At 45.7% G+C, this 16453-nt stretch overlaps 2 protein-coding genes across 2 annotated transcripts; both read right to left on the reverse strand.

Moving 5' to 3' along the window:
- Positions 1-6635: 6635 nt before the first annotated feature.
- Positions 6636-7979, reverse strand: camk2n1 (calcium/calmodulin dependent protein kinase II inhibitor 1). Its single transcript, XM_056606880.1, has 2 exons — positions 7551-7979; positions 6636-6700 (listed from the first exon to the last, which is right to left on the reverse strand). Exons 1-2 carry the CDS (start codon positions 7717-7719, stop codon positions 6636-6638), a joined length of 234 nt encoding a protein of 77 aa, XP_056462855.1. The 5' UTR covers positions 7720-7979.
- Positions 7980-11419: 3440 nt separating this feature from the next.
- LOC130401485 (trypsin-like) lies at positions 11420-16447 on the reverse strand. Its single transcript, XM_056605294.1, has 5 exons — positions 16432-16447; positions 15634-15793; positions 14701-14842; positions 12269-12535; positions 11420-11635 (listed from the first exon to the last, which is right to left on the reverse strand). The coding sequence occupies exons 1-5, from the start codon at positions 16445-16447 to the stop codon at positions 11450-11452; spliced, it is 771 nt and encodes a 256-aa protein (XP_056461269.1). The 3' UTR covers positions 11420-11449.
- Between the last annotated feature and the right edge of the window lie 6 nt (positions 16448-16453).

Below are 16453 nucleotides of genomic sequence, written 5' to 3' on the forward strand. Positions count from 1 at the left end.
GTCTCTCTGTTTCTCTGTCTCTCTCTCTCTCTCTGTCTCTCTGTCTCTCTCTCTCTCTCTCTCTCTCTCTCTCTCTCTCTCTCTCTCTCTCTCTGTGTCTCTCTGCCCCACTCTCTCTCTCTCTCTCTCTCTCTCTCTCTCTCTCTCCCTCTCTCTCTCTCTCTCTCTCTCTCTCTCTCTCTCTCTCTCTCTCTCTCTCTGCCTCTCTCACTCGGCCCATGTGTCTCTTCTCCCCTCCCTTGCGCCATCTTTTAAGTCTTTCCCAACGTGTCTCTCTCTTCCCCTGCCCGTGCACCTGTCAGGGATTATGTAACGGAACAGCTATCCAATCCACTCTCTGCTGGCGCCGCCGTCAAAGCGCCACACATGTCCTCCACCTTCTGCAGTCAATAGCACAGAAATCATGCACATTATTTATCCATGCAATGCAAGACTTCATGGCTATAACATTTGTGTTAATTCAAGAATGACTTTGAGCACCTTGAAATAGGAACGGTGCTGTGTTTTCGTTTTTGGTTTGGTTAAGGTCTCTACGCAGGCAGTGTGATTTCAGCATAATGTGCTGTGTCACTGCAATGAGTCCAACACATCAAAAACCAACTTCTACTAAATATAGACTTAGAGGTGGGCTCATCTTGAAAATGGTAAGCTATACATACAGTGGGAATATTAATGTCAATATTTAGAAGAAAAACATATTCTCTCTCTCTCTCTCTGATACACGATCGAGCGGTGAGGCAGATTGCAGCCATGACAGCAGAGGGGGACAGGCAGATGGGCACATGAAGAGCTGACTAGCACAAATGTTTTGAGCCCAGCGTTGTCGAAGCCCATGTCATTGTATTTGCAGAGAATTCACAGACGTGCAATACATTGTAATGGCCTCTGGGCTCAGGCAGTGGCCACGGAGTGGGCTCTGGGCTCAGGCAGTGGCCACGGAGCGGGCTCTGGGTGAGCTACGTAAACACCACATTATGTGACCAGACTGGGCTTCTGGTTGCTGCTTTAGGACCTTTGTTTAATGGGTGCAGGAATCATCTATTTCTCTCATTAACTACATAACACGGTGATCACACACTTCTTGGAACATTTTAATCCGACTAAATCGATACAATGTACTAATTAAGCCTAATACTTTTATCCGAACTGAGAATACATTTCCTTAAAGGGGTAATATAATGCTTTTTCGGTTTTTCCCTTTTTTGTGTGTGCGATATAGCTTTTGTATCCATGTATAGGCCTCTATACTACAAAGTTCAAAGTCCACATCAAATGGAGTTGACAGCTTGTTTGCGGACAACATTTACTACTATGATTTCAGTATGTCAAGAAATCATGCAATCACAGAAGAATCATCTTGCTGCTAGTTTGGCCCCCAAACAAAGCTAGTTAGAGCGGTGGCCTGTAGAGTTCAGTTCTGGAAGAAAATACTTTTTTGTCGCCAGTGGGAAGGCAATCCTTTTTGTATGGACTTCCAAAGGAGGATGAAATGAAGAATCAAGGGCTAAAATACATTTTGAGTGTTCCTTTCATGCTAAGGAGGGCTGTTACCTGAACGGTACAGTTCACTTTTGGAACTTCGCAACCTGTAGATTCAGGATCACAACCTGTGTATGCTAGCTCACGTTATTGTGTTCAAATGTTTTTGTTTATCAGCTATAGTAATCGGCTAACTTCCTACCTACCGTTATAGCGTTTAAATGGTTTTGCTAATCAGCTAAAAAAGTGTGGAAATATGATGGTTGTTCGATCACAATATGTTGAACATCGTTCAGGTGTACAGTTGGATTTATGATTGTAAGCTGTAATGTTACGCCTGCCATACAGATATCCACCATTATTGACTATGCTCTGAGACACTGTTCTCCTTTAATTTCTTGCCTTTTACTTTGCTCTGTAGATTGGAGGCTGTTGTTCCCGAGTTCCAGTCAGGGCTGTATGTAATACAAGGATATTGTGTAGGTGTGTGAACAGGTGTTTACATGCGCATATGGGATCAAGCCGTCTGGGTGTTTTCCCCAAGTCAAAGAGAGGTGAATGCACTGCAAAGCCAATAACAACAGACCACTTTTACTCTGTATTTTCCTTTATTAAACATAAAAGAAAACATATTTTAAACAATGATGGGCACACTTCAGAAACATACAAGGAAGGTCCATTCAGAACAGTAGTTTCTTAAAAAACCAAGGTTACTATCTGACTTCAATATTTTATAGATTATGTGGTCAACGTGATGAGGCTCACTTTTGATGAGGTGTTTGAGGAACCAGTGCCATTTCTAAGGAGTTTAAGATGATCGCCATACTCAAGGACCTGCCATTCCAGTATGACAGACCCTCAAAGGAGGTTGTAGCTGCACACCATGTCTCCAGCTTCAGTAAAGGGGTGTTAGGAAACCAAAAGGGGTCGTTGACGTTCTGCAAGGTGTAGGCTCTGGTCCTGGATGTGGATGGTGTTCCATGCATGTTCCATGCACTGGAATCTTGTTAATTCTTCTTACAACATAAAAGTGAATATAAGTATGATTTACTACAAATACTGGTTTAGCTCAGGAGGTAGAGCAGTTGCCTTGTAACCTCACCAAAGGTTGCTAGTTTGATCCCCTGCTCCTCCTAGCTGAGTGTTGATGTGTCCCTGAGCTAGACACTTAACCCTAACTGATCCTGATGAGCTGGCTGTCGTCTTGCATGGTTGACTCTGCCGTCGGTGTGTCAATGTGTGTATTAACTGATGTAAGTCGCTTTGGATAAAAGCGTCTGCTAAATGCCCTAAATGTAAATGTAATAATAAATCAAGTAATAGTTCAGGAGGCAACATAGGAATGATATTGATCCAGGAAGGACAGGATGCGTTTCACTTTCAGGTTTTCAAATTAAATGATGTTACAATAGAAAGATAACATTAAACACTGCTTACGCAAAGTATAATATACAGTGAAAAGGGTGCCACAGAACCCAACGTGAAGGTGAGGCTGTACTAATGTAGTAATTGATCCTACTGACTGTTATGTATCCTTGTATTCCTTTGCAGCACAATTGCAGCTAAATAAGATATATTTAAATATACACTTCGGTCAATGAACACATGGTTGTTATCGTGATGTGGAGGAATAACAGATAAAACGTAACATCAACAATAAAAGATACCTAAATAACCTCCTAGAGACTTACCACTGTGAAGTGTCCTGCTCCCATCTTTATGATTCGGTATCAGACTCGGGCTCGAAAATAGTATGGCTGAACCAGGCGCTTGATTCAAGCCATGTTTACAGCTGCTCGGGACTCAGGTGCGTGAGATGGTTGAAACACGGGCTAAACGTTTGAACAAACGCAACAGAGTGGGCCAGCTTTGGGAGGGGGGACTTTAAGAGCCAGGAGCTCAAACCGAGTGTTTCTGAAAAGGCTGAAGTGAAAATAATAAGGTATTTTACACATAAAAGACTATAAATCCTATTTAATTTGTACCCATCAAAGGAAATTATTAACAACAAGAATTGCATATAATGACCCCATTTCATAATGCCATTTATGAGGGGGTGGGGTTTGGGTATCTTGGAAGGATGCCTACAGGCTGCAGACTTTAGGGTTTAAACCAGAAACCTTTCACTAATTCTACAACACCTCAACCAGTAGGCTTACTGCATTTTTTAAACATTCCTGATCTGTATATGACCTAAACAGAATCACAGAAGCACCCAAGCGACCCCAGTTCTTCTCACGTTCCTCTTACTGTCTACCTCGCCAGTATAAGTTTAGGAACGATAATTAAACAAAAAGTTTTCTTTCCCAAAACGTAAGTTAGCAGATTTTTTGAAAGCTGCAATTAGAATGCAGAGGCGCACATAGAGCACATCCACAGCAATGCGTTATTATTCCAGAGTCTAAGCAATTCAACAGGGAAGCAAAATAATAAATTGTGTGTAACAACAGCAACAAATAGAGACTCGAGATCAGCTCGTGTGTGAGAGGTCGAGTTAGGGATCCGGTCCATGCGCAGAGCGAATAGGGTGTCTTGAACAGAAGAGGGCATAAGTAGAGAAAACCCCGTTAAAGAGAGGAAAGGTGTTGCTGCGGCACAGTGAGAGGTGTGTCGGGAAGCAGGGGGGAATTCTGCACAGAACCCGCCCCCACCACAGCACCGATCCAGCTACTAGGTGCATATGTTACCATGGCAGCCAGCCCAGGCAGCCCCTTTCATGTCTGTCAAGATCTTGGGGGGAGGGGGGCGGGGGGTAGAGAGAGGTGAAGAGCGAGAGAGAGAGACAGAGACAGAGGAAGACATAGAGAGACAGGAGGAGGAGGAGACGAGATAGTGGAAACACTGGAGAGCTTACCAATGCGTCTGTTGTTCACATCTGCAGTTAAGAGCTCAGACGTGGCACGTGCGCATTAATGAGCGTGTGTGTGTGCGCACGCGTGTCCTGCTCTGCGAGCGTGCGCCGGGGAGCCTGCCGCGGCCGTGGCTTAGCATGCCATACACTGACAGAGACTCATCACAGAACATGAATCATTTAGTCACCACAGCAGAGCTGCAAATGTCACATCTCATCAGCATTACTGCCTCCCTCGACGTTGGGTCAACAAACAAACAAAAAAGCGTTAAACAAAAGCAGTAAGACTTGGAGAGGAGCCGAGATTGTTCCTGCTCTGAGCTGTGTTCACCGCGTGTATCAAACGAGGGCTGCAGTGATGTGTTCCTTTGACTGGGCCAAGACTTTTTTTGCGCGCGGCGACGTGCTCGGGGCTGGGAGGTGGGGGGCCGTCTCTGAGCCTACTGGGAGCCCGGTGCATCAGGCGCCTTGGAGGGTCAATTGTGGTGATTTGAGAGTTTCTACAGTCTGAGCAGGAATCTGTGTCCGGGTTTTACTGCTGGTCCTGTGTTCCTCTGAGGTTTGATGGATGGCAGGAATAAGAAACTCACGTCTCCTTTGCAGGGAGAATGGTGAATAGGACGTCTAAATATATACTTGAGGGTTCAAATTTGACATGAATGAAAACTGGATACGTTCTCTATGTTTGTGTTTCCTACGATTTTCTTTCACGTCATAAAACAAAATGCCAGTCTTTAAACAACCTCTGTACACAATACAACAGTAAAGAGTGATTATTACACCTTCAGAATCTTTATTACAAGATATTAGGCCACTGTACAAAACAGTGTGAATTGTACAGTACAACGCTGAATTAAGACTGTTTCTTGAGGTTTGTCATTCAAAGCTGTATAGGAGGTGTTCCAAGAACACCCAAGTAAGAGATTTTTTCTTCAGAAGTTCTGCCATGCATGCATGATTTCATATTTGCCATGCATGAGTTGGTATTTCAGTGTTTTAAGAAAAAGAGTCCTACAAAATGGCAACCAAACGAACAACTAAATAGTGATGTTAGAAGCACAGAAAAAAATAAGAATAATCCATTTTGTCCGGTAAAGTATATCCCTTCATGAGATTTGGCACACGTTAATGCACAATGCAATATAAATAGTTTATCAATAAATACGGTGTGTGTACAGTCAAGGTACAGTATCAACCAATCCAGGGGAAGTCCTGGGAGCTTACAAACGCTAGGGAGGTACACGGTATATAAATGACTCTTAGCTGCAAAGCATGGTAACAAAAACGGAACGGAAACAAAATACACCCAGGCAACATCGAGAATAACAAAAGAAAGTCATAAAAAAACGTAAACCTGCACTTTCATTCCGTCGTCTCAACATACAAAAAACAGTCCCTCGGGCCTCGGTCCCTGGAAAAAAGAGATATCTTCAAAAGGTTCAATAAATAGAGTCTTCTATACAGACAGAGAACAACAAAATGTTATAGCGCTTCTTCACGTTTTTTGTGCAAGAAAATATGGGCTACCCTTTCCATATTTACAGACTCTCAAGCTAACTCACTTTGCTCTCAGTCCGACTGAAGAGCGTCATGGATGATTGATAATAGAGGAAGTGAGCGTGTGCTTTCTGTTCGTTTGTGTGTGTTGGTTTTTACATGACATTTACAGATTCATCCTGTCCCTGATTTCTGCGTTTTTCGACAGCGTCGCTTTGGCCCAAAGAACCCCTCACTCTATTGTCTGCTGCCAATGAATGGATGAACGGCGAAACCCCTCAGATCAAAAGTGACATGTGTATTTGTTACTGTGTGTGTGTGTGTGTGTGTGTGTGTGTGTGTGTGTGTGTGTGTGTGTGTGTGTGTGTGTGTGTGTGTGTGTGTATGGGGAGGAATAGTAGGAGGAAGAGGAAGAGGTCTACCCAGGCAGAGGGCAGGGAAAAGGGGAGAGGAAGGAAGGAAGGAAGGCGAGAGGGGGGGGGGGTTCTTGCCTACTCGCGGGCCCAGTGTCCAGCACACGTCCCATGGCTGGACACGTCTGGGTGGCGGGGGGGTGGGTGGGTTGGAGAGAGGGGGGAGGGGGGAGGGTGGGGGAAGAGGAGTGTGGTAGTGCCGCTTGCTGCCACATGAGAGAAAGTGCTTATATACAGTGTCTTTGGATTAAAACTGGCTAACATCGCCATTTCTCTTTTTTAAAAAACGTTTCAAGAGTGTCCGTTTGGATGGATCGATGAGGAGGAAGGGGGGGGGGGAGGGTGGAGTTGGGTTGGAGGAGGTTGAGGGGGGGGGAGGGGCAGGGTGCCGTTTCTTAAGCCTCCGTGGGGGTCTTCTCTGTTCCGTTTTTCTGGGCCTCTCCGTCATCGTTTTCGTCAACTGTGGATGACAGCAGGAGGAAGAGTTCATCAGCCACTCCTCCCTCCCCCCCTTCCCACACACCCCCACACACACCATACGCACGCACATCAGAAAACACATCCACACACACAACACTGCATCATATGAGCAGAAGAAGAATAAACATGCTGATGCACACAGATGTAGTCAGTCTCTGCTTAAGTGTGTGTTAGTGTGTGTATGTGCAAATTGGGTTGTTGCGCATCATGTGAATGTACATGACGTATCTAACATCTACCTACGACCACTTCCACCACCACAGTGCCCTCGTGGCTCATGTTCTCTTTCTCCTTTGTAATTTAGGCACGTTTCTGTGAGGAGCCGCGTGCTTGTTTATGGAATTACAGGTCTGTGCACGCGTGTGTAAATGCATCTGTGGAAATTGAGGGGGGTGGGGGGGAGGATACGGGTGCAGTGCAAAGAATATTGGGGGAAAAGCACGTCTGTTGGCTTGACAGAATTATTTAAAAAAATAACGAATCTTGGAACACGTCAATCTCAATCATGGCATCCATTCATTCGGGACATGCCATTGGTCAGGACTCCCGTTGGGCAGCATGCAGTGGACATTGGACAGCCCGCACGCGCGCAATGCGCATTGAACTTATGTTGCAATGCGATTACAACAAAAAGCCATTCTACACATAGGGCTGGACGGCATAGCAATACACGAGTGTCCGTCTCTCCACATAACGCGCTGTCTACCCCAGCGGGGTAAAGGCATGCCTGGCCTCGGATCGATAGGTTCTCTACTATGGCCCCTCGGTCGGTTATGTGCGCAATGAAAACATCACCATTAAAAATAAGAACATCTCCATCCAATAGTTACCCCGTTTGCTCCTGCCTATCTGTCCGAGTTTCGGAGGGCGTTTATTCTGTGGCCCGTTGAAGAAGTTGTTGGTGTCTTGGAGACGACAGGTGAAGGAAAGGTGTCCCTCTTCGCCTTCGTTTCCATAATGACTCATTTTCTCCTCGTTGAAAGGCAGCACTTCCGACATTTCCAATAGGCGTCTGGGTATCACCGAAGCGCAAAAGGAAAACGAATAGCTCGATGATCAAAATGTGTGGCGTTTGGCGATGACAAAAAACAAAGAAAACACGACACGACACGAGCAGAGGCGACGGAGCCCTGTGTGTTTACCTCGAAGGCGGCACGTGTCCCCGTCGGTCGGTGCGCCACCTAAAACAATCAACGATCGAATAAAAAATGTCCTCAGTCTCACCGATTGGAAAGCCTCGGCAACATCATTCAATAATGTCCCGTTGGTTTTTGTGCGTATCGCAATTGAAATGTGGACGCACGGCGGAAGACGATGAGAAGAAAAAAAATGTGCAGTGGAGCGCCTTCTGATCTGGAGCGGCTCGCACGAAATATCGGAGGAAGAAATGCAAATTGAGCAGCGATGCAAAACACGGATCCCTGGGAGACCTGGCCAGGGAGCACGTCACGGACCAACTGGGAGGAGGGTGGGGTGGTGGGGGTTTCTGAGGCGGCCTGGCGTGGCTTCCAGTACGGAGCCGCAATGTACTAACGATCCATTCGCCAGATCTGTGTGTCATCAAGCGAAAGGATTCTCCCCCCCCCCCCCCCTTTTATTCCCCAGTGAGATCATGACGGATTCGTCCTTCTTTAGACGTTGTGGTGACGCCGCGTGCAGATGACGCTCCATGACAACTCGTCTATGGTGTGTGATCAGAAGAGCGGTGCAAACCCAGAGCGTGAGACCTGGCCAAAGGATGGCAGTTTGTTAATAGGCTGCTGTGGTGTGGCTTCAGTGACCTAGGGCATGAACCCTATCCCTGATGATTAGCATATGATTTACCTCATGATTAACATATTCTGTGTATAACACACAGGCACTCTAACAAACACACGCACACTCATACACACAAACACCCACACCCACACACACACACACACACACACACACAGGCAAGCTTACACACACCCACACACCCACCCACACACCCACACACCCACACACACACACACACACACACACACACACACACACACACACACACACACACACACACACACACACACACACACACACACAGCGTGCACTCACACACACACACACACACACACACACAGAAAGACAGACAGACAGACATGCACTCACAGGCACACACACACACACACACACACACACACACACACACACACACACACACACACACACACACACACACACACACACACACACACACACACACACACACACACACACACACATACACACACACACACACACACCTGCGGAATCAGTAACATGACAGTCTCATCGGCTATTCCCAACACATTTAAGTCTGGATGCTACACTAAGCAAAACATATATTTGACAAAGAAGATGCTTTGACACGTCAAGATTTCATAGCGTGTGATCAGAAGAGCGGTGCAAACCCAGAGCGTGAGACCTGGCCAAAGGATGGCAGTTTGTTAATAGGCTGCTGTGGTGTGGCTTCAGTGACCTAGGGCATGAACCCTATCCCTGATGATTAGCATATGATTTACCTCATGATTAACATATTCTGTGTATAACACACAGGCACTCTAACAAACACACGCACACTCATACACACAAACACCCACACCCACACACACACACACACACACACACACAGGCAAGCTTACACACACCCACACACCCACCCACACACCCACACACCCACACACACACACACACACACACACACACACACACACACACACACACACACACACACACACACACACACACACACACACACACAGCGTGCACTCACACACACACACACACACACACACAGAAAGACAGACAGACAGACATGCACTCACAGGCACACACACACACACACACACACACACACACACACACACACACACACACACACACACACACACACACACACACACACACACACACACACACACACACACACACACACACACACATACACACACACACACACACACCTGCGGAATCAGTAACATGACAGTCTCATCGGCTATTCCCAACACATTTAAGTCTGGATGCTACACTAAGCAAAACATATATTTGACAAAGAAGATGCTTTGACACGTCAAGATTTCATAGCGGACCAAATACCAAATAAAAGAGACCAAAGAGTAAGCTACAAAAGGGTCTACAAATACACTCCAGTGTGAGCTGTGTTGTGTAACATCAGGAACCTTCAGTCAGGAACCACCAAGACGCTCCAGTGTGTGTGTCTGATGTTTGTACAAATGAGTTGACACTGAAATCTTAATTCCAGAAAATATATGCTGCAGCAAAAGGGTTGAGGCATGGCGTCATTTCCTCCCAGTGCCAGGGCGGCTTCGTCAGATATAATTTCCATCGCTCTGCCATCACATCTAGCCAGCACCACGCAGACACTCTGGCGCTGCCAAGTATCACCGGCGGTGGGATGAGAGGTGAGGAAAGCAGATACGCATCGCCTGAATCCTAGCCAGGCCGCCCATTGCCTCTCTGGAAAAGAATATAGAACTGAAATAATTGACATTAGTAAATACTAATACTACTCCCGTATATTATATGACTGAATGGTGTGGCACCTCCCACAGAGCCCTGCAGCCATCCCTCATACCAGTGTCCTATCTAGAGAAGATCTATGCTCCTCCGGCCAGCTTGCTGTTTAGCGACCATACTGAGACTAGTTGATGCATTGACCAGTAAAATACCTTCTGCAGTTAAGACAAACAACACAGTGTTCTGAACCTCTCCCTCTCCTCGTGTTTCTATACAACATGAGAACCTTCCCCTTTGTGCTCTGATTAATGGAGATCATCGTATGGGTCTTATAAGTCTTCCCATGACCGTGCTTGATCAAACATAAACATAATGACGTCCAGAGGGTGAAAGTGATTATTTTTCAATAGCAGACTAACTATTTACAGAGAAAGAGAACAGCTAGCCTCCACCGCTCACTCTAAAAACAAGTTGCGAAAGTAGTATTAATGTGGCCCCTTAATCACGGTTACACTCTCAAAGGGCTTTACAGGCCATATTTTATGACGCCCCCTAAGCCTAGCACCCTAAAGGACAAGGACAAACTCCCTTAATAATGAGAAGTAAAGCAGAGGGTGGCCAGGCATCTTGTCATGATCACAGCAACACACTAAAACAGAGACAGCAATACAACTCGCAGATAAGATCTCGAACCTCCCCCTTTTGTGAACAAATGTCCATGGCAGTTATTTATGCAGTTCTATCGGTTGAGAGCACCTGTCTTATCCATCATATGTGTGGTCTCTTACTGACTGGAAGTATGTCGATTTCGGTCGCAACTTTGTTGAGCTTAAACCAACGAAGACAAAGTGAGCCAGGCTAAATGAATACACTGAATGGTCTATTGTTCAAAATCCAATTTTATTTATAGAGGATATTGATAAAAATGGAATACCGCTGTGAATATAGCAATACCAACAGTGACTCATTTGTAAAGGACAGTTTTTAAATATTTGTTGAATACAAAAGTGATAACTTTATAGATATTAAATGTCTTAGAATTGTTGTTGGCATTTACGGTAAGACATGAGATGAGGTTACCTCTATTCAAAAGGTTGAAAGGTACAGCCTCTGAAAAGGGGGGGGGGGGGGGGGGCTGTGATGCTGTTCTATTACAGTGCATTAAAAACCTGTCTGGACAGAACTCTCCCACTCTCGGTGAAACAGGAGTACTTCTCCCGGTACTTAGTCTAGTACTTGTTCCCTGGCACCCAGTCTAGTACTTGTCCAGTACTTCTCTAGTGCAGCGCAGGTAGGAGCCGTAGATGATGCGGTCTATCCAGCGACGGAACTTGGACACCGCCGTATATACTCCGGGGAACTTGGCGTTGCCACAGCCGTTGCCCCAGGACACCAAGCCGTAGACTCGACCCCCGCACACCAGCGGCCCACCGGAGTCTCCCTAAGGAGACCAGACAGAAGCCACACCCTCTTGTTATAACACCGCCACGCCCAGGTTGGAGACCCTCAAGACAGTCGACCAGTGTCGGTCGACTAGAGGCTGGGATCACGGCACAGATTCAGATCGCAAAATCTGTTCAATTATATAGAAAACTGTAAAACAAAGCTTATTGATGAAATGATTTGTTCTGCCTTGCTCTCCTACCCTGATGGCAGCCTACAGTATGCTTGTTGACTCTCAATGCTCTGCATCATCACACCAAGTCAAAGACAATTCATGGAAATACAATGAACTGTTTAATTTGTGTGTTTTCGGGGGAATTGGACCTGAATTGCTAAAAAAAAAAAAGAAGCAAATCAGAGCAAAGGAAGAAATGTGGGAAAACAACATTGTACACTTTCCGACCACTCGATGTGGGACACACACACACACACACACACACACACACACACACACACACACACACCCACACACACACACACACACACACACACACACACACACACACACACACACACACACACACACACGTCATATCAAACTTCCAACACATGAACATTTCTTTGAAATCCTTTCTCTAAAATCGTCAGTTCTACAGAATCATGAAGTCTAGAAGGTATGGTGGTGCCGTACCTTGCACGCGTCCTTGCCCCCGCTCCGGAAGCCGGCGCAGATCATGTTGGCCGTGATGTTCCCGCTGAAAGACAGGCTGCCATTGCACCTCGCCGTGGACACAATGGGCACATTGACCGTCCTCAGAGTGGAGGGCGCCTGGCCCCCGACCAGGCTGGTGTAGCCCCACCCAGACACCTGACACAGTTGGCCCTCCATGACGCCGGTGCCCTGTCTGGGGAGGGCAGCAAGGGACACGTAGCGGTTCAGCACCACGGGGGCCCGCAGCTACAGGGGACATCCAGAAGGGGACCAAAGATGAGCTTTTACTTGAATGAATCAAAAATGGAATGCAATTTGATTTTCTTCAATTAAAGGTTGCGTAGGTGATTCGCTTTTTTGGCCATTTTTGCAAAATTACTTGAAATCCTTATCATAACCCGCTTACAGCCACTGAGTTAGAAGTACTGACATGAAAATTAAACTTGTCAATCATCTGTGGAACGGGCAGGGCTCGAAAAACTCCAGCCAATCATTTCCATTGCCACCGAGTTTCATTGGACAGTAAGTACGTCAATCAAACGGTCGTACTGCACTCCCCCTCCCCCCCTCCCCCGCGCCCCGCGCGCGACCCCTTCGTGCAGTACTCGTGACCCAGAGCTCGTGACCCAGAGCAAGCTCCTGTTTGTTGTTATCCTGCGGTATCTACTGGAACTAGTTAATCCACATTTGGACCTAGCAGTAGAAGACCATTTCCATGGCAGACAAGACGCCACAATCCCCACCACCACCACCACCACCACCAGCAAAGAGAAGGAAAACTCTTTTTCAGAGAGTAATTGATAATAAAAACGCTGAAAGAGAAAAACTGAAATCAAGAATAATCCTAGGCGCTGCTTTTGAACGTTGGCGGCAACTGAAGGACGAGAAGGGTCTAAAAACCGATGCTTGTGTGGCGGTTGACCTAGTTTCAAAGTTTATACCGTTTATACTCGGTAATACCGGTGTTGAGACGAGTGTATTACTCGGTGTGAAAATGTCCACACCGCGGCAACCCTAGTGAAAACCAGGACTTCCAATACAATTATATGAAACAAACATACATTTTCTAAAAATAGTAATGATTTATGTGACCCTTTAATGTTTATAACATCTGGTGCAACCATAGCCGCGAGAACGTATTCTCAGCAGGGGGTGCTGGAAAAAAAAACCCGGCCTGCACTAGACTCGCAACTCGTTACATTGATAAAAAAAGATATATAGCAGCGCAGCTCAATTACACCAGTGCATGCGCGCACAGTTGAAAATCGATCGTTGTGTTCACTTCCTTCACACCATGGTTCACATCCAGCTGCTCACAGAACAAGTTTAGCGCACCACCGCTACCCTCACACTTTTTCATATAACATTTTTTCAGCACTAGGACATATGAGCATTAAATAAATGCTGCGTCTCAACATGCCTTGGACAGCAGCGAGGATGACTCGCTTTGCCACGGGCCGAAACAGTTCGGAGCGACCACAGCCAGAGCGAACACAGCGGGGCAGAGGAGTGTCAGGAAGTCTTTGGTGTACACATCAGTACGGCCTATTTGCACTACTGTTTAGTGGCAATGCAGTGTTTTATTCTATGCCTTTTTATTTTCGTATATTATTTCAATTAATACAATTTATTTATTCATGAAATCAAGATCTGGTCTTCAAATCTTTTTTCCAAATATAGGTCGTATTACAATGGGGTTTGTGTTTATATTCGGACCAATACGGTACAGCGGACGCTCACATGACGTTAAGCATTTCCTGGTGCATAATGTGACGCTTCAGAACCTAAAATCCCGTTTCTCCCCGTTGATACGACAACACATAACCGGCGTTTTCAGAAATCTCCACTTTGGTTTTTAGAAATGATCGTTTTCTGTGATAAGACAGGGCCTCGGACAGGGGGTGTTGCAGCACCCCCAAAACCCCTACTTCCCGCGGTACTGGGTGCAATTTACAGCTGAATGTAGTGCCATGTTGTTAAACGAAAACCTACGCTAGCCTGGCTCGCTCTCGCGCATCTCTGTTCGCGCTCGTGCATGATTGCGCGTCCAGGTACTTGGAATGGGTGGAGTCAGAGTCAGCGTTGAAGGAGAGGGGGTAGGACCATTTGAGTTGTGTATTTTCAAAATCTGCTGGCGTTTCGCAAATCGCGTACCCAACCTTTAAGATGAATAATAAGCAGGTTTCATCAGGGTGAGCTGTCATTGGGGGGAAATGACTAAACATTTGTTGGTTGAATTAAAGGTCAACATAAAAAACTTTTCTCAAAACTTCTTGGTTTGGTTGAAGTCAATCGTTTTTCATTTACACAATTATTACAAATATTTGTACGAGTGATAAGTAAATAAAAGTCACTGATTGACCTCCCGTTACAGAAGAAGAGGAATGAAGAGTGAATGCAGGAGTAAACACCTTGATGAGCATGATGTCGGCGTTGTTGGTGCTCTTGTTGTAGAGGGGGTGTGTGAGGAGCAGACGAGGTTTGGAATACTGTTCGGTGCCTTCAAAGGTCCTCATGGAGTAGTCCCCTGCTACGACCATCATATGCTCTGCCCTGGGGAACCATGGGAGCAGATAGTTTGAAGTTTGAATAGATGCATACAACGATTCTATTGTTGTGTGTTGTTGTGCCTGTGTGTTGTTGTGCCTGTGTGTTGTTGTGTCTGTGTGTTGTGTGCGTGAGCTTGATAATGATTAACTATGGAGGACTACCCTAAGGCTTTCATTTATCAAAATATGTCATTATAAAATAACCCAAAAATGGTATCCCTGATATTAACCTGATAAACAAAGCTTTATATTATTCACAGATGTGAGTTTCAAAATACACATAAACATTGTTTTAACCCATTGAGACATAACCATTGATGATCAAAGTGTTTTGTTGTTTTGTTTTGTTCTTTCTCCATAAAATGTTCTCTATTTTCTGATTAAGAGAGAGATCACGCTCCACCCTGCCGTGTGAAAGTGCCAGGATGGCTGGTTGCTCAATACAGCCGCCCTGGTACAATCCAAACGGTTCGCTGTTAGCCGAAATGCCAGACAAGCCTAATTCCCAACAGTAAAAAGATAGAAATAACTGTAAAAAGAAAGAAGGATAAAATGAAAAACTATGTGGATAGCCCAATATAAATGAAAAACATTCTCAAAACAAGAGCTGTTTCAACGTGAAACACGAGTCAAGTACCCTAAGATACAATTCATTAATTAATTCATACAAAAACTAAATGAGCAGTGCAGAGGACATGCTGTACAATATTCAAAGGGTGGGGGGGGGGGACAATAGAACAACTACTCCCCAGCCTGTCAAACATCCGCCCTTGACATGGCAAGACCTTTCCTTACCCGATATTGCAATGTGCTGCTGTCAGCACCCAGTACCTGTGAACCAGAGCCCCGCCACAGAAGTGTTGTCCCTGGGTGCTCTGCAGCGACACTATGTATTTAATGGAGTTGGGTGCTGGGGTATACCCACCCACGATCCGGCCCTGCGCCCGCACCTGGCCTGAGAGCGGGAGACACAAATATCGGAGTGTGCATTTTGTTAAGAGGTTGAAGAAGATGGAGCAAACTGAGAGGAGGGAGGTGGAGATAGCGGAGGAGAAGGGTCAGAAGGAGGAGGAGATTGAGCAGTGGGTCGAGGAGGAAAAGAAGAAGGAGGAGGAAAATAAGGAGGAGAAGGAGGAGGAAAAGGTGGGGGAGGAGGCTACGGAGAAGAAGAAGGGGGATCTGGAGGATGAGGCTAAGGAGCAGGAGGAGAAGAAAGAGAAGGAGGAAAAGAAGGAGCAGCAGAAAGAGAAAGAAGAGAAGAGAAATAAAGAAGAAGAGCCAAAGCTATGAGAGGCATCATAAAACTATCCCAAAAGGGATTTTCTTTAAAGTCAGCCTCTTTGTGTACTTTAATTGAATCTTTCTAATGCCATCTGCATTATCTTTCCAATAGCCACCAGTTTAGTTTCACTCAGAGTTTATTAGACAAAATAAGGTTCAGGACAAAAAAAACACAAAATATCAGCTTTTTGTCCAGAAACATGCAGGAATGATAAAGACGCCATTAGGGCAATTAACCCGGACTCATTTATTTGTATATGGAAGTGACCAGGGAAGTCCCTATGAGAGACAGGAAATCCAATATGACCTTACCTTCTAGTGTGGCCATCTCACA

This window comes from Gadus chalcogrammus, chromosome 13 (genome assembly GCF_026213295.1).
Source record: "Gadus chalcogrammus isolate NIFS_2021 chromosome 13, NIFS_Gcha_1.0, whole genome shotgun sequence".
Lineage (NCBI taxonomy): Eukaryota > Metazoa > Chordata > Actinopteri > Gadiformes > Gadidae > Gadus > Gadus chalcogrammus.